At 52.1% G+C, this 24,263-nt stretch overlaps 1 protein-coding gene across 1 annotated transcript; it reads right to left on the bottom strand.

The window, feature by feature from the left end:
• Nucleotides 1-587: 587 nt before the first annotated feature.
• PIP4K2B (phosphatidylinositol-5-phosphate 4-kinase type 2 beta) lies at nt 588-24,224 on the bottom strand. Its single transcript, XM_030508576.1, has 10 exons — nt 23,399-24,224; nt 13,893-13,990; nt 12,281-12,377; nt 8,624-8,776; nt 7,841-7,987; nt 7,491-7,529; nt 6,029-6,142; nt 5,495-5,753; nt 5,020-5,123; nt 588-4,394 (listed from the first exon to the last, which is right to left on the bottom strand). Exons 1-10 carry the CDS (start codon nt 23,573-23,575, stop codon nt 4,314-4,316), a joined length of 1,269 nt encoding a protein of 422 aa, XP_030364436.1. The 5' UTR covers nt 23,576-24,224; the 3' UTR covers nt 588-4,313.
• Nucleotides 24,225-24,263: the final 39 nt, after the last annotated feature.

Below are 24,263 nucleotides of genomic sequence, written 5' to 3'. Positions count from 1 at the left end.
CTGGTTCTGAGCTTTGCCAGCGCTGTTACACATGATACTCACACCAAAGAGCAAGGAAAAATCAGTAGTGGCTAATCTGGATACTGGAGAATGGCTCTGCAGGAGTAGGGAAGCCGACAGGCATTAGGACACGGGGAGAGGAGAGGTGTTTAGTTTTGGAGCTATCGGAACCCTGACCTGTCTCAGATCGGTTCCTCAGCATCACAAACCAAGTTGAGGACACACACACTGACTTCAGAAAGGTTTGGACCACCTCAAGGTTCAACGCTTTGAGCTCTGCAGCTGGGAGGGAGGTGGCTGTAAAGACTGTGTATAGTCACTGGGCTGGGGCAGGATACAACCCCTACACCAAACACAGCCCATAGCTACAACACAACCCCGCTCCGTGCCTTCCCTGGGCTAAGAGGCTACTGAAGGTGGCTGTGGTGGTGCTCCCGAGGGGAGGGCAAGAGGTTCCTCCCACAGAAGGAAATCAAGACTCAATGTTTTAGTGTTCTTCCTGATTACGGATTCAAAACTAGGATGTTTTGAATCCTCAGCCTCATTCCCACAGGACTCTGGAGTCACCCACTACCCCACAAGTTCTCCCCATGATGAATTGCATGGCTTTTATAATTAAAAGCAGGTCAATCAGAGGCATGTACCAGACCAGAGGAAGGAGCCCTTGCTGTGAGAAGAGAACTCCTGCTGCCATTCCCCTTCCATACAGCAAACCCAGCCCTCTTCCTGGTGCTGGCACCGAAGCTGACCCACAGGGTGGGTGCTGCCTGGTACCTCCAGAACATGGGGCCCTACCACAGGGTGCCCCAACACGTCCTCGAGTGGGTTTTATTGCACTACTGGAGCAGAACAGCACCCAGCCTGTGACTCCGCACTCTGCCTTCCCTCTCCCACTATCTCAAACAGGGAAGATGTCAAGTTCTAGGTTAAAAACATGTTTTAGGTCTAATAATTCGACAGATCCATGTTCAGAGCGAGCCTCTCAGTACAGGCAGGACTGTGGACCTGGCAGCTTCTCACACAAGCTCCCCCTGCCTTCAGGCATGGAGACAACACACCAAGTTTTGGGGGGTGTTTTCTTTTTGAACCTCCAGTTGCCCAAAGAATTGCACCCTAATTTCTGGAAGCATCCTTCCCTCTGAGCAGGCTCTGAGGGATCTGCTACCTACTGCGACTCTTCCAGCCAGGGGTGGGTTTCAGTCAAATGCACTTCAGTGTAAAGTGTTCCGCAGGGTACATGCTACAGACAGAAATATCTACATTCAGCAACCTAGAACTAAATTCACACCAGAAACAGACAACAAACTAGCACAAGCAGTTGGTAAAACCAAGAATCGAAAGGGCTGGGTTTTCCTTTTAAATACTTTGAGTTAAAAAAGTGACCTAAAACAAGATTAAAAAAAAACAAAACCAAACCCAAAAACCAAACCAACAAAAGAACAAAAGAAAGGAAAAAAAAAAAAGTCCCTTTTAAAAACAAATCAAATATTTGCAGCTTCACTTCTTATTCTGGTAAGAAAAATACTGTCTAGAACCAAAAATGAGCATTTTTTTTTAAACGCAATGCTACCTCTCAAAATGTAAACAATATACAAAATGCTTCTGTGAAACAAAGTTCCATACCTGGGTAATACATCCTGAAGTGAGGAAATTGCATGTCCTTACTTTCATACACAAATATGGCAACTTGACAGAAGGGGCAGAACTGGGGAAGTGCTAAAGTGAATTGAGTTCGTGGGGCTTTTCGTGTCACTCGAGCCAGCGACAGCCAATTTGATCCTCAAAGGAGGTTGGATGGAGTGGAATAAGAAAATACAATTAACTGCTCTTAAGCCCTTAGCATCAGACTTCCAGCAAGACTGCTGCAGGAACTAACTGCATTTTCGTTTCAGCCCTGTTGATGAAGGAGACTCTTGCTCCAAGCTCTGCAAGCTTCATTTGCTGACTTTCTTTGGGTCGTTTGCTTCGTAGGATGTCTGCAGTTCACTAATTCCCTTCTCTCTTCCTCCCCCCGTTTCTCTCTTTTCTTTCCAAATGCATGATTTCAGCCCTTTCAAAGGTCCCAGCTAGTTTCCCCAAAGGAGAAGATAAACTTACCAGGCCAAAGTTGCAGATTCAATGCAGATTTTTTATAACTGTCAGGAATAAAAAGTGATTGGTATTTAATTGCTGATAGTAAACTTAAGTGCTTATTGTTTAAGAGAAAAGCAACCAATATAATGCCCACAAAACTAAGCTGATGATACCCTCCAAGTCCTCCCTTTTTCAGAGTAGTCTCATAGCTGCATTTGTTTTGTGGCTTTTCCAGCTACACACCTTAAGACATGAGACTTTCAGGCCTCCCAGACAACGGTGTGTCAACCCCACATCACACAGAACAGGGACCGGACTCCAGTGAAGAAGAGATTTGTCCCGTGTCAAAGGGAATGACCCATGAACGAAGAAAAAGATTCATACCCCGTTATGACCCCTAATATGAATTTCTGTTTTCTTAAAGACTCTATTTACAGTGCACTCTTGTGGGCTGACACTTCAGCCCCCTTTTGTCCCCTTCAAAGTTGAGACCTGCGGGATTCACAGCACAAATGTGGGTGTGAACACGTAAGAGAACCCCAAGCCCACATTCAGAATCCAGACCAGAGCTAGGTTAGTCTAGGGAAATTACCAGGATGTGATGAGCACCAGTTATCTCTCAAAAGGACCAAATTCCACACAGCAAACCGTAGCACGTGTTACAGCACAGGACAGACATTCGAAACAGCTTATTCCCGAAACAAAGGCATATGTGAAAACAGTTTCAAGGCAGAGAAGCAACATGTTTCAACTGCAAGAGGTTTGTTCAAAACACTAAATCCTGCTTCGAAAGAAAAAGAAAATTAAAAAAGGAACCAAGAGATCTGTAAGTGTTGTGCAGCAGAGCTAACGAAACCCAAAGCAAGTCTGACAAGCTTGGCTGTGAAAAATAGTACAAGCATTCTGGAGACAAAACAGGACGTTATTCAGTCACTCAAATCAGTTCCAATTCCTTAAGGGGTAGGGGGGGAATAATCTGGCGCAAGTGTTCAAACATTTCCACTCCTTGACTGTCGCTCTAGAGAGGGGTATGGAGCAGAGAAGAGTAAAACCAACCACAGCTCAAGTCCTGAGTCCTCTGGAGCTGTGAGACTCGCTCCACGGTCACAGCTCCCAGCACTCCCCACTGGTAGCGAGTCCAATTCCTTCGTGTGCAAGTCACATTGCCATGTGAAAAATAAACCACCTAACCAAAGGACCTCCGTCAGGAAACAAATTCAAGTACCTGTTGCAGATCGGGCTAGTAAGGAAGACTGAACGTTAGCTAGATTAACACTGGCAGAACTGTGATGTTAAGCTGTCACCTAAGAGACACGGTAATTCCTGACTGAGGTGCGACAGGGAAACACTCCGGACAGTCAAATATATCCCATATCTACAGGTACAAAATGCCTTTTTTCCTTTCTCCTTTTATGAAATCTTCATAGCTGGCCAATTTAAAGCACAATGGCTCCGAGCACGTTATCATGTGAGGTCGTTCAATGCCTCTACTACTTCTCAAACTTGTTTCTTTAACGTTCTAGGAGTTACACCTTTTTAAGTGATCATCTTTGGTAGATGTTCATTTCCCTCATCTTTCTTGGAAATCAAGTGCAGTTACAAAAGTTTTTCTTACTTAAATTAACCCAAAAACATAAAGTGTCCCAGTCTGAATTTACCTAAAGTTCAGCGACTCCTCCTTATCAGAGTAATATTTTCCGTCCTTGAAATGGTGAGCTAGTTTCCTTCCAATTCCTACCAAGAGGGAAATAAAAGGGTTTGTGTGTCTTTCTGGTAAAGACAGTCCAATAATAAAAAAACCCCCAAATAGTAGTTTGTGGAATCAGGCACTGCTTCACTCCCACTGAACATGATCTAGAGCGACCCCTTCTAGACAGTGCCACGGATCGTATCCCTATGGGATTCTCTTGATCGGAGAGGAGAAAATGTCATTAGAAAGAGCAGTGCTGAAACAATGCACTTTTCTCGTTTTAAAAAGCCCTCAAATCTGTGTCTGGGCACTTCTGTAACATAAAAACCCACTTTTCCACCTGGGTCAAGTGGACTGTTGGAGGGTGCACCTAGAATTAGTTTTCTCTTAAGTCACACAGTGCCACACACTCGCTCTTGCACACTCACACGCGCACACACACGCACACCCCACATGCTGCTACAGTGTCTGTTTTAGTGTCACAGGCTGCATTCTCTGTTTGGAAGTAGCCCCCTCTTCCTCTTCATGTCTCGCTGAAGGCTGAAGACGACTATGTCAGGATATTGGAGATAAATTCATTGAAGCGTTTAGAGTACTGCTCTGGATTCACGGTGGAGATCTCTGCCCCAGCCTGCAAGGCAGAGAGGAGACAGAAGTCACAACACCCTCCTCCAAGGGCAGCTCCGGCAGCACTGCCAAGGGTAGAGGAGGGAGGACAGCAGGGAGGGATCATCTCAGCACAGCCTGGGACAGACCCATAACAAACTGCAGGTTCTAGAGGGGAAAAATACCATCGAGAGGTCTAGAGACAACCCCAAGGAACTGATTTTAGGTCCAGTCTGCAGACCACAGAGTCAAAGCATTGGATTTGTTCTCTCATGGTTTACAGGGGATTTGGAAGGAGCATGAAAAACTCCATGTCCTGCTAAGCCAGGCTCTTCCCAAGCCCTTATGAGAAGCTTGAGATTGCTACCAGGGAGCAGGACAGGGTATCATGCCTCCCTGCAGCCAGTCTATTCTGCTCTGTGAGGCAATTTGGTGCCACACCAGGGAAATCAAGCACCTCCCAAACTGGGAAAGCCTTTGCAAGACAGTCTGAGAAGATGCTAAATGAAGGAAGAGCTGTTCTTGGGCACGGAATCACTGGAGAACTTCCCTACTGGTAGAAAAATCAGAGTCAGGAGGCATCACCCATGCGCACGCAGGCAAAGCAGAAGCCCCAAAGCCCATTCTCCCTGCAGTGGGTGGCTGCTTACCCCATGTTTCACTGTTTTGGCAGCATGTGCAGCTTTCTTCTTCGCATCATATGGCGTAAGAATGTCTATAATGGCCATGAAGTACACTTCCTTCCTGGGGGCACCTAGCAAGGCAAGAGAGTCGCTAGCACACCCTGAGCTCTGAGCAAAGCCCCCCTCCTCGAGAAACACGTGGCTGGTTTGCTGCATCTAGCACAGAAAGCAAGGAGCTGGAGGCTGTAAAGGGGCAGAGAAGAACGACTGGAAACAGCACACCGGAGGCCCACGTGCTCTCTGGACATGCCACTACTCTCCAAGCATCACTTCTACCCATTCCACCTCGCACCATCCACAACCAGGCACTGCACAGCAAAGGAGAGACACTTGGCAGAATCCCTCTCTCTGTGTAGACAATCCTCCCGTTCCATTTAGCCCAGCCAGACCACAGGGCACCTCCTCTGCCCTCCAGAGCTTCTTGCCATCCCAGGATACTCACTTTCGTGGCTTTTCATGGCGTAGACGTCGACAGAGGGATCGAACTCCCCAGGCCCAAAGAAACGAGGGTAGTTGAGGAGGTTGCCAGGGCTGTCAGGGGGGGTGCCATAGGAGGAGATGGGGTTGCCTCCCAGCCCATCGTTCTCACACTCCTCGTCCTCTGCCCGATCCTCCACTTCCATCTCTTCCTGCTCTGCTCGGTCAACATCGTGGATCCCAACCAGCAAGCTGTAGTCCATAATCTTCAGCTGAGCTAAAAACTGGGAGAAAGAGACGAGTGAGAACAGCAGCATCTATGTGGGATCAGAAATTATCAGTCCAACCCTGCCAGTATCTCCCTAAGGATGGGCTGTAGCAAGAGCTAAACCCTTATTAGACTCCAGAGAATCTACACATACGCCCACTGGCATCAGCATATCCTTGACTCTATTTGGCTTGACTGATCCAGGAATGTCATCCTTTGCAGCTACTACTGAGGCCACAGTGAGGACCCAGTTATGTGAGACAGTACAAGCCATCCCCCAGGAAACTCTACCTCCACATCCCGCTTCAGCTTCTCAAGGAAGTTCTTTTTACTCTCTTCTCCAACATGCAGCTTCTGGCCCTCATTCAAGAAGTCGTTGTCCTTGAACGTTGGTAGATCCTTGGCCTGCAACAACAAACCTGTGTCAGGTTCTCCAAAGCCCTGCTTCTTGGGGGAGGACTGGTACATGGATCCATTAGCAACATGTTGAGTGCACAGAGACTCTGCCCAAGTGTGGGGTTGCACCAGGGTCTTTTGGCTGTTTATAAGGTGAAGTGGCTCATCCTGTCCACTAAGTATGAAAATGGCATTAGGCAGAGCACAACACTTGGCAGTGAATCCATGTGCTGAGCTGGACCTAAGGGGAAACTGAAGGGAGACACAGAGAACAACCCAACTTTAAAGACTGCTGCAGGCTGAAAGCTCCAAAGCTGGGCTCCAGCCAAAGGTGGCCCAACAAGCTTCCAGAATAGAAAAGAAATCCATTTTGTTGGCTTCTGGCTGGGGGAAGGGGTGAAGGCTTGGGAAAAACATGCTTCTCTTGCAGAAGACCTGAGGAAAAACTTAAACCCACTGCTCTGTGAGGAAAGTGCTTGCAGCAGGCCCGGAGGACTTCCCAGGGCTACAGAGGAACATCCAACCTCTTTGTGCAACTGGGAATTCAATGATTTTGTTCTTAGACTGACATATGAGCGTCTGGTGGCTTTGTATAGATCCAGTATGAATGGTCTGAGACAAACTGCAGAAGCAGCAAAGGCTGCAGAGTAAACAGCCAGCAAGCTGGGATGCTTGTGCACGATGTGCCTTGACACCAGAGCTCTCAGTGTAAATGGGAGTTCCTTGGCTCACACCAGAGATCTAATTTTAGGCCAGGCTGGAGTAGATTTACTCTGCAGTCCCAAACCTGACAATCCCATGTGCAAAACATGTAGTACCATGAGTTACTACTGTGATTTCAACGGGACTTTTCACGGCAGCATCGCAGCCAAAGTTTTGCAGGGGCAGATTCTCAGTCACAAGTTCCCCTAATGGCACCAGAAACCAAGCTTAACAACACACTGAGCTATGCCAAGAACCTGAGAGGAGCTGCTGTGCTTTATAAAAGCATCTGTTGCAAAAGCTAACTGCTGACCTGAGTCAGTTTGGTACTCAGGGAGTGCTAGGAAGAAATCCTTCCATAAAGACACCATTGCACTAATGTGGGCTTTGGTACTTGGGGGATTGTCCCCCCAAAAGTTCCCCCCACTCCTGGTAGTGTCAACGTAACAGAGCAGGGCAGGGCAGCACCAGATCTGCACCATCTCTTCCTGAGCAGTTACTGGGCACAGCCTGAAAGGTGGGACAGGAACAGGTTATCACTCAAGGCCCATTTAATATCCCGTGCTCAATACCCCTTTGGAAAAGGGAAGTCAGTTGGATCCATCTGCTTCCAACCACCTGGAGGAAGGAAAGGCTGGCCAGGGATGGTCCATACCTTCTCTTTATCGCTTGCTTCCCTGGATACTGTTGAGCCCTGATAAAAGAATAAAGAAAAGAGCATTGCTGCACTATGTGTCATATTCCCAAAGAACTCCTCAACATCATTTAATTCCTCCATGCAGAAAAACAACAGAAGTAGTTTTAACATCAGTTCTCAGCCCCTTTTTCATGCCCTTGGTAGACTCATGGGTCTACCTTGGTAGACCCTTGGTAGCATCATCCACAGCCCCCAAAACCTGATCCCCTGAACAAAACCCAAAGCCCAGGACCTTGGGTGTCACAAAGACCAACTCCCACCCCTCTGGAAGAGGAGCTCAGCCCCACGACTGCCCTCCAAACCCTCACCTTCAGGTCGTATTTCCTGTGCACAGTCAGCCTGTGACTAAACACGTTTCTGGTCACCACCATGTAGGTTTCCACTCCATCCACGGTGAGCCGGTACATGCCGAGGAACTGGGGCAGGAGGGTGTTCCCATGACACTCCACTATGAACTGGAGGAGAGTGGGGAAGGGAAGGGCAGAGGAAGACAGCGCTGTCACACAAACCCCATCTCTGACAGCTCAGCGAGATGCTGACAGTGAAGCCTCCAGCTCCAGCCATCTGACAGCGATGGGAAAGGAAAGAGGCTCGCAAACGGCTCCGAGGGTCTCAAGAAGAGCAAGTTAGGGCATTGCAAGAACCTCCCAGCCCTGAGCTGAGACAGAGCATCCCACAGACATGCCACAGCAAGAGAAAGCCCACTGGCAGATAATGTGGACAAGGGTAGAACATTTCCAGCTGTCCCAGTTTGCCCTCCTTTCCCTGCTGCATGTAACTGTCTCCTCCCTGCTTCCTCTGGAAAGTCTAATTCAAAGGATGGAATTAGGAGCGTGTTTACAGATCTCAGGTACCAGTGATCCATCATTCATTGATGCAAGGAACAGGGTGAGCTGGGAGGGGGCTCAGCACTGTGCAGAAGCAGGCAGCTGTGCCACAACCGGCTCTCCAATGCTAAGGAACACTGTTTCCTCCTGCAAAAGCTCTTTGCCAGCTCTGCCAGGCTGCACGCTGCAGATCCCAGTTCCCCATCATGAGATGCTCCCCAAGGCGTTTGCCACCTCCCCACCAGGCTTCCAGACTCACCGTACCTGATGGTACTTCTTTAAGATGTTGTGCATCTCTGCTACATCCTCGCTCGACACTGCCTTGATGACGAACCTCCTGTCGTAGGTGGTAAGGAAGCGGGCGCCGCACCGGCCCTGGCTGTCACTGTTCACCGGCGCGCTGCGTGTCACCGAGTTCTGAGGGAACCAGAACACAACCAAGTGGGGAGGAGAAGCAGATGCTGCCACCTCCCTGGAGAAGAAACAAAAGCAGATGAGACACGGGTGACCAGGGCTCCACAACCTGGCTCTGGAACAACAGACATCCCCGGGGCTTTGTGCTCCACCTCTGTAAGCGTGACAGTGACCTGGCCAAGCTTCAGAGACCACTTCAATCGTGACCATTGGAAGCATCTTTGAGTGTTTGGAAGTACCCAGGTTAACCCAGCTCTTGATTTACCTGGTTTGCTCCACCACCTGGCATGTATTTTTTGATGAGGTTTATATACATAGGCCAAGACTCCTTTGCGTGTCCTCCTGGAAGCTTAAGAACAGCCAGGATATTTCTAAAGGCTTAAAAGAAAACCAGAACAGAATGAAGGAAACGGCCTGACTTCTTTTCCCTCAAGCAGCCTAAACTGGCAAAAACCTCATTGTTTGGGAATTCTTTCCAGGTCCCCCTGAAACCAAAAGCCACCCTCAGCTTCTGCTCTTCTTACAATTGGATGAAAAAGATTGTGAGTATAAATAGCTTGGGTTTTGCTTCCGACAACCAGCAGCATCTGTCTTTATATCCCTGTCTCCACCCTTAGCAACGAACCATTGCAGCTTCTTTCCCTACTTGCAGCGCAATTGGAAAATCCCAGGCAAACTGCAGAGTATCCACAACATTCCCGGAGCCCCAACACGTTCTGAAGCCTCTCCCTAGGTAAGGGGACTTGCTGTGAGCCTCATCCCACTGTTGGAGCCACTGCTCTTCACACCTTCCACACCAAGTCAAACAGTCTCCTGCTTGTTTCCTGTGTCACTCCTCAGTAGCTGCCTTCCCACTCCACCAGCCCGGTCACCAGGGTTGGTTTAGAAGCCATTTTGTGAGCCAACAGTGGTGGCTCTCACTGGTTATTTCCCTGCCACTGGCGCAGGGAGATGCGGAGAGTTGAGACTTGTGCTCTGAAACAGTGATCCTGGGCAGTGCTCTTCAGTGTCTTTTAGGATCTCAGGGCTGGACAATGCATTTCATGATGTGTATTTTAGCTGCTGGTTACACTGTTCTCTCCTCCCCTCAGCTTTCTGAGGAGCAGGCAGCAGAGGGAGCCTGCTCTTCTGCAGACACAGACACAGGCGAGCAGAGCCTGCTGTGAAAGAGGGATTTACCACGTCACGCTGCAAGCGAGCCCAGAGGTTTCCTTTCAGAATGAAGCATTTAAAGCTTTTAAAACTTTAATGAAGCAGGGGAAAAACTCTACTCCTGCCAATGGCTTTAGAAACCATCAGGAAAAGAAAGGCAAACAAAAAAAACCCCCCTTTGCTTCTTACTGACATTTGCAAATGAGTCCGCGCTACACAATTTAATCACCCCTCACCTCAAAACCACAGAGCTTTTCTTCTAGAGGAGATGGGAAGCAGAAATCATGACCACATATGGACATGACCAAATTTACAGCCCTTAGGTTTACTTCGTTCCCTTCCTGTCACTCCCACCTCTTCCCCAGTTGGGGTGTTATATTTAGCATTCTGGCTCGATTCCCACTGAAGCCATCACATTTTACCCACCTGCATTTAGCTCAATAAATGTTTTCTGCTTTCTGTTCTAGCTGGTGGCTTCTAAAGAGCCAAAGATGGGCGAAGTAATCCTTCAGAACAACAGCTAAAGTGGCAGTGAGAAACCAGGTAGTGAGAACCAATAACCCCAGGGGCAGGGTGCTGCTGGCCAAGCAGCCCCCTCAAGAGCCAGCCTGGCATGAGCCACTGTCACCAGCCCAGAAGGTGCTGGTGCTGCTTCTCTCTGGCACCAGAGAACAGGCCTGAGGTGAGGAGGGAATAAATGGGACTAATCATCTCACAGGCATGTGCTCAAGAAAAGCATGGGCTGAGCAGCCGTGTCCTGAAAATAGAAGAGCTCTTCCATCACCAGCAGGAGAGATCTGTGTGCACGGCTCGCAGGTAAGGACAGGCACAAAGAACCTGGGCTCAGCTCCGTCTCTGCCAGCACACGTGCACTCCCCCAGCCCAGAGCTGCAGCAGGCAGCAGTTACCATTCCTCCTGGGGATGGCTGGCCCCTTGCAGAAGAAAAGCAAAGATGACTGTCAGTTCTGCTCGAAAAACACGTCTCAGTTTGAGCAAACAGCCTCCGAGCGCCCAGCGCGCCTGAGAACAGGCAGCAGAGTGGGCTGAGCCCTGGCAGGCAGGAGAGAGGCAGCTGAGGCAGCTACACAAAGCAGCAAAAAGCCCCAACATTGAGCCTGGTATGCTCAGAGGTCACCCCTTCTCACAGAGACTGCTGTGCTCCCCCCGTGGTCTGGAACAGGAGGCAGAGGATGGGATGCAGGCGCTACAGGGCTGCTCTTTGCCCCATGCTACATGAGATTGGACTGAGTAGATCCAGCATCTTCCCAGTGCAGCAAGCCATGGGCTGAGAAAACAGATCTCTTCATGATATTAACCTTGAAACAGAGATCAGGCATTACCTCAATGTAATCCAGGAGAATTTTGACATGTGTGGGGAGGGTGTATATGGACATGTATGTGGGTGTGAGGGCACACACATGCACTCCCAGAAGGAAGCAGTGTGGAGGGATCAGCAGGAACAGCCCTGCTCCTATCTCGTCTCCTCACGACACAGGCAGCAGGGAATCAAAGCAGGGAGAGAGCAAGAAGCTTGTGCCACTCACCCACCGCTCCAGTGCTGAGGTGCCTCTCTGGGCTGGTGGATTCCAGGGAGGATTTTAGTTGAAGCCCTCAAGCAGCGAGTGCTGGAGCTCTGCCAGCCCTTATCAACTGCAGCCATGCCAAAGACAGCGGGTTTAATTACCTAACCCCAGCCTGCTCAAGGCCATGCAGCTATCAAAGCCACCCTCTTCTTCTGCACTGGCTTCTCCCTCAGTTAAGAGGTCTCCAAGCAGCCTGCTACTACTGCTGTGTGTGGAAGGACAGCCCTGCTGCAGCAGCAAGAGTTGTGCCATCTCCTTCACTGGATTTAAGCCCAGTGGTATTAATACAAGGAAATCTCTCTCCCCTCCAAGGCAAGTCTGAGCCTCTGGCCTTTGGGCACACATCCCAGAGCAGCAGCCACCTCGATAAACCCCATTCAACAGCACCAATCCTCGGCACACACTTGGTTAAAGCAGCCCCCGAATCTGTGAAGCCACGACAGACTCATTTTCCTTGCAGATGTTCTGCACTAGATCATTGTTATCCTCCAGCTCCTGCCTGTCTGCAACCATCTGCTGCCTCTTATTTTGTGCCTAGACTGCACGCTCTCTGCAGCAGGGACCATCTTTTCATCCTGCAATTGCCCAGTGCTTGGCACAGCAAGATCTACTCCATTGCTGTGAGCTCTCAGGGTTATGGGGAACCCACTCCAAATGTGATTAGAAACCCCTAAAAACTGGCCCCACAAGAATGTGGCATCACGGTTTCTCTGCCAGTTTCTTGTGTCCCAGGGAAAGGTGGTAGGAGGGCAAGGAGAGAAGAGACTGTACCTGGTAGTCTTGATCATCAATCCCAAATCTCTCCCGGAGGTTTCGGAACACCAGTGGACAATACTCCTTAAATTTAAAGCGACTTGGCAAGTTTTCCCTAGGGCAAAGCAGAAAAGAGACTCTTGTGCAATGATCAGCTTGGGAAATCACACTCAATTCTTCTCCCACTTCACTGCTAACCCCCCGGGATACCCAAGCCCCCTCCTACCTACGAGGGCCCTATTCTGCACATATCTACCCTCACGAGGGTAGCTTGTTTCTTTGGATGCCTACAAGAGCCATCTCTTCACAGAAACATGTGCAGGCCTAAGAGGCTTTTTGCATGAGGGTGTCTGTCTCAACAGCACCATGTCCCCTGTCACAAGCATAGATTTGACAGAACCATTTCTCTCTTTCCTCTTCCTTTGTTGCTTTGTTCCCTTCAGTAACACAGCTGCCCCCTGCCCCACACTGTTACTGTTCAACATGAAAAGCTGCAGGAAAGGAAAGGGGGGGGCTCTCATTTCAGATCAAATCACTCGTCAAGAGGAAGGTCAACATGCGACAACCCGTCTGACCCAGAACCCAAAGGAAGGAGGGGGATCAGCTCCAGCCTGGCACGTTCTGGACCCCACCATTCCTGACTCTGCTGCCAGGCCTCCCCAGAGCAGTGTGGACACCTCACAGCATTCCCCATGGCTGAGGGGTGCTGCATCTCCTCCCTAGCAGAGCTCTTCTTCTGCCCAGTGGGAAGCAGCAGAGAGGATGGTCCTGCTTGGACACGGTGGGAGATGCTGTCAGCTCATTCTCAATGAGAATCCTTTGCACTAATACGTGGGAAACTAAAATCTCTGTAGGAGAAGAGGGAAGAGCAGATACTGCAAATTGTAAGTGCCAGAGAAGACAAACTTTTGAATCACACTCCCACTCTGCAAAGCTGATCCCTATAAAACTGAGTGAAACTGAAGCATTAATCAGGGAGCAGCACACACACACAGAGCCAGGGTGGAGAACACGGCGCTCAGCACCAGTCACAACCATGGCTTCAGCAGGGCTTCCAAAACTTCATCTTTGGGAAAAGGAGAAGGGGGTAACTCCATACAAACCCCACGGGCCAGAGGTATAACACAGCTTCACGGCTGCCTCCTGCAAACAGTCTCAAAGAGACAAGGAACTCGGGAGGCCACAGAGAGCAAACTCCTGCCCTCTGCTCCATGGTCTTGGGATTTGGGTTCTTCTGCTCAGGACAGAACACCCAGAGAGGGCACTGCAAGAGCCCAGAGACTGTTCTGCATCAGTTTTGTGCATAACCAAGATGTCCAAGCCCCTAGGGCTGGAGTTTGTGAACTCTAAACTGCCCACTCCAGTTATCTATGTGCAACTTGCTTTGTAGTGGTGCCACTTCTGAGCCTGGCCTTACCAGACTTCTTATCCCTCAAAGGCTATAAACCAAACCATGAGACAGCATCTCAGTGACAGACTGAGCCCCACCATGTCCTGGTGAGGAGTCTGGGCAGGACACAGACTTGGGGCCTCTTGGCATTGCAACAGGGAACAAACCAAAAGGCCTTCACCCTGCCACAGCAAAGAACTTTAAGTACAAAGACAAACAAGTTGGGAAGCACCTACTTACTTGTTGAATAGATGATTGTCCACCTTAATCTTACTGTAGGCTTTAAAGTCATCGGGCATTAACATGACAGGGACAGGAACATTGCTGAGCTCATTGATCTAAAAGAGAAAGGAAACAGAGACTCAAACCCCAAGGTTCAGTGCCCTGCAGTTACTGTCAATGGACTTCGGGGATGCCAAATGCCCCAGAAGCTGGTTTGGAAGCAATAAAACCCATCAGGCTTTCGGAGCAACTCGCTGTGCTGAAGCAACCTGGAGAACACTGTGGTTACAAGCTGTAGAAGCACCTCAGTCAGGTGGTGAGTACTCTTGAGCCAGCCTGGGCTCTTTCATCTCTTCACCTTCCACCGATCGCCCAAAACACAGCTTAAAACTGAGACAAACCTACAGAAACAGCAGATTTTCTGCTTTAAATAAACCCCCTCTGCTTTCATTTAGGAAATGTTGCATCAGCCAACCTCTTAACCAGTTCTCACTGGTACAAACCATGGATGACCAAAGTCTTCAACGTGGCCAGAGCAGACTGGGGGTAGCAACAGAGCACAGCTCCCCTGTGGCTGCTATTTCTATGCTTTTGCTGTCTCTTGTTGCTCTTATCCCACCTTCTCGAAAGGGATGAGTCACTCCACTAGATTGTTTTTGCTCCTTAGTCATGTGTGTGGCAAGCACAGGAATAGAGGGAAGCAGAAGAATGAATCTGCAGCTACTATTGTACAGCCAGGCTCATGCTACAGCACCCAGCAGCGAAACAGCACTAGTGAAAACCTAATACATAGGAAAGGAATCCACCTCTGGGCTGGATGTGGCCACGCTGCTCCAGCCAAGGCCAGGCACTGATAAGGTTGTGCCAGATTCAAGAGCAGGTCAAGAGGCAGCACGTTTCTGAGCTGCCTTGTCTGAGGACAGCCCCAGTGTCATCCATCCACATGGACTTCACAGGCATCACACGAGTCCCATCTCTCTGAACTGACATTAACATGCTGGATTGAGAAAGTCATTTCATTCCAGCTCCATTCCCATAGTTCTGGTGCCAAGCAGGTAATGCTGGAGAGGAGCAGCCAACGCTGGCAACAGAGAGTTTGGACAGGAGTCAGGTCTGGAGCCTGTTCCCAACACCAACATCTTGGGCAGGGCAAGGGACTTCCAACAGGCTTGGAAAGCAGCAGCACTTCCCTGCTGCCCGGGAAGAGGGTCCAATCCACCAGCCTAAGGACATGGACTCCAGCTCGGGATTCCCTGCTCCCTGGATGCAACAGAACACACAATAGTGTCCAAAGAGCTGCTGCCACATCACCTCCAAGGAGGCAGAAACAAAAGGAGGTGCAAGGGAGCTATATAGAATCACACGGTTTGGGATGAAGGGAGCTTAAAGCTCATCCAGCTCCAACCCCCTGCCACGGGCAGGGACACCTTCCACTAGAGCAGGTTGCTCCAAGCCCCTGTGTCCAACCTGGCCTTGAACACTGCCAGGGATGGGGCAGCCACAGCTTCTCTGGGCACCCTGTGCCAGCGCCTCAGCACCCTCTCAGGGAAGAGCTTCTTAATCTGAACCTAAAGAGGCTGAGGGAGGCCCCAGCTCTGGAGACGTGCGATGAGCCGCCTGATGCTATGAGCAAGCCTTTGACAGGGTATGGATTTGTCCCATCCTTTCTCCATCATTACCAATGATAAAAGCAGAGCAGATTTAACAAATGTCAGACTGGAGAGAAAGACACACACACACACTGCAATGAGAAAAGATGACTATTTTCAGAGCCTGCCATCCCACACAACAGATAAGCGGGAAGTAAACCGGGAACGGCTCCGTGAAGAGCAGAGATGGTGCTTATTAAAGCTCTGCCTTGGATTTACTTTACAGCAGCACCGAGGAGCATTAAGCACTCCCATAAAGTGCTTTGGGATGTATGGAGAATGCTGCACAAATGAATGAATAATGCCATAGGCTTCCCATCATTCGTAATCACAATGGAGCAAGGAGGAAAACACCCCCTGACTTAAGCTAAAGGCTCAATCCTGCCCTGGGCTGCTCCTTGAGCTGCAGGTAGGAGAGAGGGAAGGCAAAAGGGATGTCCCAGATGCTGATGTCCAGCTCCCAGCTCCTGCAGGGAACTGCATCAGGCAGCCCCATGCACTGATTTCCCCTCAGGGTGAAGAGAAATCAGCTCATTCTGTAGCAAGAAAGAGGCGCTGCCTCCAGCCACTACTTCTCGCTGTCAAACAGGAGGGGAAGCTCCTTCCACACGCCTGTTCCCAGCCTCTTCCCGGCTATTAGCAGCTTGTTCCTGAGCAGAGGAAGGGAGCTGAGAGGGAACAGCCATTTGGAGATTGCCTCCTCCCTGCCAGGAATGGAGACACAAACGGTAGCAGAGATGTCAAGACGTCTCTGGATGTCCTCATTTCTGCCAAAGCACAAACCTCAAAGCAAATGTTGTACCTGTTGCAACCCTCCTGACTGGCAGAGACGGTGCGCCAGGATTCCTCGGCTCATTTAGAAGATGCCCCCACTCTTCCCAAAATAAACCAGCCTGACAAGAGTGAAAAAATCCCCCCTGGAGGAAGCTGTTCCCCACTTCCAGCTGCATACAGCAGAGCTTTCTGGATGCTTCGGGATTCCAGCTCTGGAGGAGAAAGGGAGGAGGAAGAAGGGGTTTGTGCCGGGACCAGAATCACTGACTGGTCACTGACAGCCTGTTCTCCACCACACAAAGCAGCTCCTGCCCACTGCGCCTTTGCTCCTGACACCAGTCTGAAAGCAAACCTGTATGATTAGGGCTGGTTTTGTCCCAGCAAAAGGGATGTGCTCCCACAGCAACTCCCATGCTTGATGCTTTCCTCAGGACGTCAAAGATTGGAATGAGAAGCCCCCACACCACCTTGGAAAAGGGATATCCCAACCCTTCCCTCCTCCCAGTACAAGGCTCAGCATCCAGATGCCCTTCCCAAGGCTTATCAGGCCAGGTCCTGCAGCACGGTGCTAAGTGAAACACTAGGAGACCAGCGGCAGCCAGGACAGGGATCCTCTCCCGTGGCTCAGCACCACATCATGCTGGAATGTGAGCAGCCTCCGAGCGCAACGTGACTAACGCCTGGCACATGTTTGCTCTCTCGCCTTCTCCCCAGGGAGAGGCGTGGAGCAGGGATTATATATAGCAGAGTCTGTGTCTCGGAGTATTTCTGCTCCAGAAGGCAAGGTCACAGCAAGGTGCGTAGCGGTGAGGTGCCCAGCAAGCCCCTGGCTCCTGGGGAGCGCTGTCCCATGGGTCTGACCTGCCTGGCACCCATAAAGAGATGGCACCCGGTCACCCAGCCCCTGCCAGGGCCTGGGGAGGGCTCTGGGTGCAACTGCACAGTGAGGTCTTGGACCTGGTCTTTGTCTGGAAGAGGCAGCAGCAGACAGCAGAGGTGCAGCAGACAGACAGACAGCAGAGGTGCAGCAGACAGACAGACAGCAGAGGTGCAGCAGACAGACAGACAGCAGAGGTGCAGCAGACAAATAGACAGCCAGCAGAGGTGCAGCAGACAGATAGACAGGCAGCAGAGGTGCAGCAGACAGACAGACAGAAAGCAGAGGTGCAGCAGAGACAGACAGACAGCAGAGGTGCAGCAGACAGACAGACAGCAGAGGTGCAGCAGACAGACAGACAGCAGAGGTGCAGCAGACAGACAGACAGACAGCAAAGGTGCAGCAGACAGGCAGCAGAGGTGCAGCAGAGACAGACAGCAGAGGTACAGCAGACAGACAGACAGCAGAGGTGCAGCAGACAGACAGACAGACAGCAGAGGTGCAGCAGACAGACAGACAGCAGAGGTGCAGCAGACAGACAGGCAGCAGAGGTGCAGCAGACAGACAGACAGCAGACACAGGCAGCAGCACATCACACACCTCGGTCCCCCAGCACACGGGCTGTTGTGAGCAGCACAGTGGCTACAAGGAGCAGGTCCTGCCGCAGCACAGCCTGTGCCTGGCGGGTTTCCACACCTCCCCATCAGCAGCTTTAGAGGTCCCCAAGGTCCCATAAGTTACGACCAGCTGATGCTGAGCACGAGCTCTTCAGACCAGAGCCCTGTCTCCAGCCCCTGCGGGTTTTCTCTAACACATCCAGCTTTTCACACCTCATCATCTACCTTTGAATCCTCTGGAAAATAAGCCCCTGGTTTTGCACTTGCAGCAGTTTTCTATTCTCCCCCCGGGCAGAAAGCACACACACAACCTGACAGCGACCACTCCAGGCTGACAGCACCATGAAGAGCAGCATTTTGCCACTGCCACCAGGAGGGCAGCAGACACTGGGTGCTGCCCTTGCCCAGGAGGGACAGTGCCAATGGCACATGCTCCTCACAAAGGGCTCAGACACGCACCAGGCTCCCAGGGGAGCTCAGAGGCTTTAAAACCAAGCTGCGTTTTAGCCAAGCCAATTGACATCTTTCCCAAGGCACCAGCAGGGGAGGGAGGGAAGAAAGAGATGCTTCATATTTCTCTGCTGGTTTCCCCCTACGGTGAGAACAAAGGAGCCACTTCCCAAGGAAGGGAAGGAGGCCGCTGCATCCCGAGGTCATGCTGGCCAGGAGGGAGGTGAGGCAGCCCATTGCCTGCGGTGACAAACAGCCACGGTCCAGCACCGGAGAGGGAAAGGCAGCCAGATGCCAGCGCAGGAGGGACCAGGGCTTGAGGCAACAGTGGGAGGTGAAGGAGGAAAGATCATCCCTTCCACAGCCACAAGTGCCCCCCTCCTTCTCCATGTGCCCCCAAGCTCAGCTCCCCCCCAGCAGCAATCCCTTCATCCTCCAGCAGCAGAAATCACTTTTCCTGTGCCACCACGAAGCGTAAAGCCCCCCCCAAGACCTTCCAGGGCTGGAAAACTGCCCCCTTCCCCTCTATCTGATCAGCTTTTATTCCCTGGTCACTGGAATTCTGGAGCAGGAGCAGTCAGCAGGATGCTGGGTTTATCTATAGCTGATAATTTGTCTTCCCCACCAAAGCCAAGTCCTTTTTCACTACAAGACACATCAATAGAGTGTGTCATTCAGGGACAAATGGGCCAGGCAGGATTTGGTTTCAAAACCTGACTGTAGCCTCAGAGTAGCAATTACCATTAGTAAATTGATGGGGAAAATGCGAGTTGTTTACTAACAAGAGCCAGATGATGGAGCGTGTGAGTCTCCTCTCCAGGATTCTTTACACCAGGAATCTGCTCAGGGAAGGAAAAATACTTTGTTCCTCTCCAAGTCTTTCAATCAGACATTCAAAGTGCTTTGTGAGGATTAGTTAAACTTCAGAATACTCTGGGGAAGTAGGTAAAAGACACATAGAAAAATCACTTTAGCATTGGAGGCAAACTCACAGCTGCAGCAGGACTTTGCCTCTGCTTGGCACACTGGGCAGTGGTTGGAGGGAAAACCACAGTTTTCCATGAATTAAAGCAGGATTAAGCAGTATCCAAGCTAACAACCCCCCCATGCAATGCTATGGAAGCATGAATCTTGATTTCTGTCAGTGTTCTGGGGACACCTTAGGCTTTAAGAAGGAAAAGAAGCATCGCCCAGTGAGAGCAAACCCACCTCTGCCCCAACCAAGTACTTTGATCCTGCTGGAAAGGATTCCTGCATCCCCATGGAGCTGCAGCACAGGCTGAATTGGTCAGTGCTGCCCTGCTGATGGGGGGCAGGCTGTGCCCCAGCACCTCAGCACGGCCTCAGGACCACTGGAGAGCATCCATCCTGCCCATGCATGCACAGGCAGGCAGAGCTAGCGCTTCCCTGGCTTCAAACAGCACCAGAGGAAGGGAGAGGTTGAACCAACCATCCCCAACCACACGAGTGGGGAGCAGAGCAGGCAACTGAGCCCTGTTTTCCTCACTGAACGACCCAGGAAAATCTTTTCCCTCAATGCCCCAAGCAGGAAAAAGGCTCCTGGCACCTCTATTTTAACAGGAGATCTTGGGATAAGAAGGTTCAGAGCGAGGGCCTCGGTCATCCGTCACCATATGCTGCACTCTCCAGAGGTCAGTCAGAGCCACAGCAGACAGCAAGTGCTGGAAAGGCCAAATCCACGCTCTTTACCCTGTGCCAGCACCAACTGATGGCACTTCAACACGTGCCATGTGGCAGATGCTGCTCTGGCAACACCAAACCCAGCGCTGCAGAGAAGGGGAGAAGCGTGCTGCAGATCCCAGTTCTGCTCTTCCACTGGAACACTCAAGAGCTGGAATACCAGGAGATGTGCTGGTGCCTCGGCCAGTGATCCTCTGGAGAGCAGGAGCCTGCCCTGGCCAAGATCATACAGCACCAGGAAGAGATCTACCCATTTCCACAAACACGGGGTCTGTTTATACCCACCTTTCCCCTCCCAACACCCAGAGAGCTCCAGGGGCTGTTCCCAGTTGATGAACCACCACTCGTATGAACTCGGGTGTTCATTTATCAAAGAGATCCAAGAGGCACTTCTCCAACAAGTCACTGGGATCCCAGTGCCTGGTAGAATCAGCACCTTACAACCGTTTCTATGGTTTCCAGAGCATCACACAACGCTGCTGTGTTCATCTCGCTCTTCTTGCGAGATGGCTTCTCCCTTCCAGAACCATCCCAATGTTCCCCCCCCCACCCCGCACGCATCCAGCCAGGGCACGGAGAACACGCAGGGAACCCACCCCCAGGAGCTGCATCTCCTCTTGCAATGCCATGACAACAGCAGAGCTTCCCCAGGAACCATCCCCACGGCTGCTGAATTCCACACCGCCTGACAGCAAACTCAGGCATCAGCCTTCGGGACTCCACTTTTCCCTCCTCGCTGCACAAGTTCTCCCTTCTATGGTTTCCTAGTCCCAAATTGAGCTGTTGGGGCTAATCCCACCCACATTTGGCTTTGCTTAAACCAACCCCAGTCCCACCCCAATCCCAAGTCGGTGGCTGGGGACCACCAGGAGAGCCAAGACCCAGAAATGCTCCAAACTGGTGTTCCAGAACGCAGTTCCTGCTCTTGGTGTGCCAGCATCCCTGCTCCTGATCCTCCCCAGGCCCAGCGCTGTCTGCATTCACACCAGCTGCTCACAGGCTTGTTTAAACACAAGGCAGGGCCGAGCTGCTGCCAGACTCACTTAATGGACCCAAGGGAACGTCTTCAGTCAACAGAAATGGTGGATTGCAGAAAATGGTTGTTCTGTTCCATTTGTCCATGAAAGGTTCATCCCAAATGCAAGTATTTTGGACAGGATCTCCCCGGCACAGCCTCGTGGTTGTGCCAAGAGCCATTTCTCTCCTCCTCCTGCTATAGAGATCCCAAGGGAGGGCTCCACAGACATAGCCAAGAGATTCACCCCTCCTTGTAAAGCTGTGGCCCAGGAGCCAAATACTAAACAACCCCCCCCCCCAGCAAAGAGATTTCTAATGAAGTTCACTGGTACTCCTGAAAACAGGTCCTGAGAACCCACCTGCTGGAAGCACAGCAGCAATTCCACTTCCCACAGAGCACCCACATCATCTCCCGGCCGCACACTGGGATGAGCAGCAGCTCAAGTGGAGTCAAAGCCACCTCAGCAGCACCCGGGCACCCACAGGACTCACTCAAACGCAGAGCGAGATCGGCAGCAGAGAGGTGGAGGAAAACCAGCAGGGATTTGTTGGGGAATCCCGGATTTCCAAGGGTGAGGAGGGCACAGCTGAAATGTCCTCACCCCCTTCCCAGCCCCTCAGGGGCTGGTCCTCCTTTCTGGCAGCAGCTTCTTCAGGACACGCGTTGGATACAGGCCCACTCCCAGCTCTATGTTCACACACTGCAGCTTCCTCCCTTTCCCTAAGTACTTCATAGCCAAATGCTCCAGAAATCCCATCGCCCTGCTCCAGAGCCTAAAAAAGTTACCAGATTCCTTCTGCTACCAAAAAAATAAGCCCAGAAAGGGTAATTGCCACCAAGCAACAACTGTCCCTAAGGGGCCACAAATGAAACTCGAAGAATCCCACCAATTTCCATTTCTTCAGGGCTCCACTGATCAAAGCCTGATTAAACTCATTATCCTGCTTCCTGGGAAGGCTCTCAGCAGCAAGCACTGGAACATCCTTCGACTCAGAAAGGCAGCTGTGTTGAACTACATTTGGAAGCTTCACTCCAGCAGGCTAGAAATGCAATTCTCATCATTGTGTGTGCGTGTGTTATTTGTATCTGCGAAAATTAAGCCTAAATCCCTTTCACTCTCTAGGAAACAGCCACTAATTCACTAAAGGAATAGATGTCTTTGAGCCCTAGAAGCAGATTAATTTAGGCAGGGATGAGGTTTCTGGATTCTTTGACCACCTGAATGTTCTCCTAGCACAGCATCCATTACCCACATCCAAGAGAGAGCAGTGGTAAATCAATCCTCCTTCCCAGCACGAGATCTGTGCCTGCCATCAGAGAGGAGGGAGAAGTTTCCAGAGACAAAAACCACAAAGCTGGTTTTGGGAACCTCCAAAGGAGATGGATGAAAGCACTGAGCCATCACAGACATTCCCAAGGGACCCAGCTTCCTCCTGAGTGAGACCTGTACCAAGCACCACCCCAAGAAACCAAGAGCCCTGGGGACGTACGTGGCCTGAGTCCTGGCACCTGAAGCCTTAAGCCAGAGGGACACAAGGATGGGCAGATGGAGCCAAAAGACCCTCTTGAATTTTGGGATGGAGACGAGAGGCGGACACCAGTGTGAGGAACGGGACTGTCACTGTGCACGTGGGACCTCTGGGTCGCGGCACGTGGAGTCCCCTCCCTGCAACAGGGGCCACAGGGATGCGACAGGGGGACAGCGGGTGCCAAATGACCATGCTCAGGGCCCCCACTGCAGAAAGGGGGTGTGCAGGGCACCAGCACCCTGCCCAAAGGGACATTAACCAAAAGGGCATCGCTCCTCCTCCCCAATTCCCAGGAAAAAACACACCAGTGTTTGGGAAGAGGTGTTGGAGAAGGTGTTGGGAAGAGGACCCAGGCAGACGGGTGGGTGTGCGGGGGCTGCGTGCTCCGGCACAGAGACGTGTCTGGCAGCAGTGGCACCGCAGGCGTGAGGGAGGCAGAGGGACACCCTGATCCATAGGGAAAGGGAACACACCCGAGGGGGGAACACTGATCCATAGGGAGGGGGGACACCCTGATCCATAGGGAAAGGGAACACACCCCGATCTGGGGGGAACATCCTGATCCATGAAGAGGGGGACCCCACCTTGATCCATAGGGATTCCCAAACCGCCTGGACACAGGGACACTGTGGAAGGAGCCCCCAGCACCGGGAGAAAGGCACCACAGGGACACAGGCGGGAAGCAGCGGAGCCCACAGAGAGGGCTCCCCGGGGCGGGCACCCAGCAGGCCGGGAGCGCGCTGGGAGCAGGGAGCCAGGGAGGGACCAGGATGCGGGATCGGCTGCCAGGGACAGGGAAGGCTGCGATGGAGGGGAAAAAGGGGGTGTGGGGGGGGCGAGGGGCCAGGCCCGGGCTGAGGGCTCCGTCCCGGGCTCAGGATGTCCGCGGCCGAGGGGCCCCGCGCTCACCGTGTGGTTGGCTCCCCACATGAGGACGCTGAGCAGCGGCTCCGAGGCCCGGAACAGCTTCACCTTCTGGCACACGAAGTGTTTCTTCTTGGTCTTGGTTTTACTGGCGCTGAGCACCGAGCCCAGCGCCGCCCCGCCGCCCCCCGCCGCCGAGCCCCCCGCGCAGTTCGAGGCCATGGCAGCGGCACCGGGAACCGGACCGAGCCCCCTCCTCCGGGCTTCCCCCCCCCCTACCAGCGCCTCCGCATGGTTCCGCCCGGACCGGCACACGCCCCCCCACCCCCCCGCCCCTACCCCGGTGGTACCGCCCGCTCCTGTCAGCCCCTGCCCGTTGGTCCGACCCGACCCGTTATTAGCTTTAACCCCCCCCCGGGCGTCCCCGCAGTGGTTCCGTCCCCGCCTCCCCCTGTCCCCCCCCCCCCCCCCCCGCGGTGGTTCGCTCCACCGCTGAGGCCGGCCGAGCCCGCTCCGGCCCCGCGCTGAGGAGGCGCCAAGATGGCGGCGGGATGAGGAGGTGGGGAGCGGGAGGCACCATGTCCTCGCCGAGGAGGGGGGGAAAACCCGGGGTGCTGAGGAGCGGGAGCGCCGCGCTGGCCGTTGGCTCGCTCTGACTCAACCTGCGGTAGAAACGGGGAGAACCGCTGCATGGCTTGGGCTGGGGCAGAGAGCAACGGAAAGGGTTGGACGGTGGGAGAGGGGAAGGGGATAGAAAACGCCCTTCCCTCCTCCTCTTCCCGGAGATGGTCTCGCCCAGTTGGCGTGACGGACCCGCCCAGGCCACGCCCCGCTACGCACGGACCAATAAGCAGCGAGGCGCCTGGAATTATGAATGGGCTGCTACCTACGTCACAGGCCGCCGTTCCCA

The sequence above is a fragment of the Strigops habroptila genome, chromosome 19, assembly GCF_004027225.2.
Source record: "Strigops habroptila isolate Jane chromosome 19, bStrHab1.2.pri, whole genome shotgun sequence".
Lineage (NCBI taxonomy): Eukaryota > Metazoa > Chordata > Aves > Psittaciformes > Psittacidae > Strigops > Strigops habroptila.
Note: the sequence above shows the minus strand (reverse complement) of the source record. Positions and strands in the feature narration are given on the sequence as shown.

Excerpts from the sequence above, each read along its gene's own strand:
- PIP4K2B (XM_030508576.1), bottom strand. The coding sequence starts at position 23,575 with ATGGCCTCGAACTGCGCGGGGGGCTCGGCGGCGGGGGGCGGCGGGGCG. Across the intron at positions 13,991-23,398 it reads TGTGGGGAGCCAACCACACG|ATCAATGAGCTCAGCAATGT; the intron begins GTGAGCGCGGGG and ends TTTCTCTTTTAG. Across the intron at positions 4,395-5,019 it reads CCAAAACAGTGAAACATGGG|GCTGGGGCAGAGATCTCCAC; the intron begins GTAAGCAGCCAC and ends TCTGCCTTGCAG.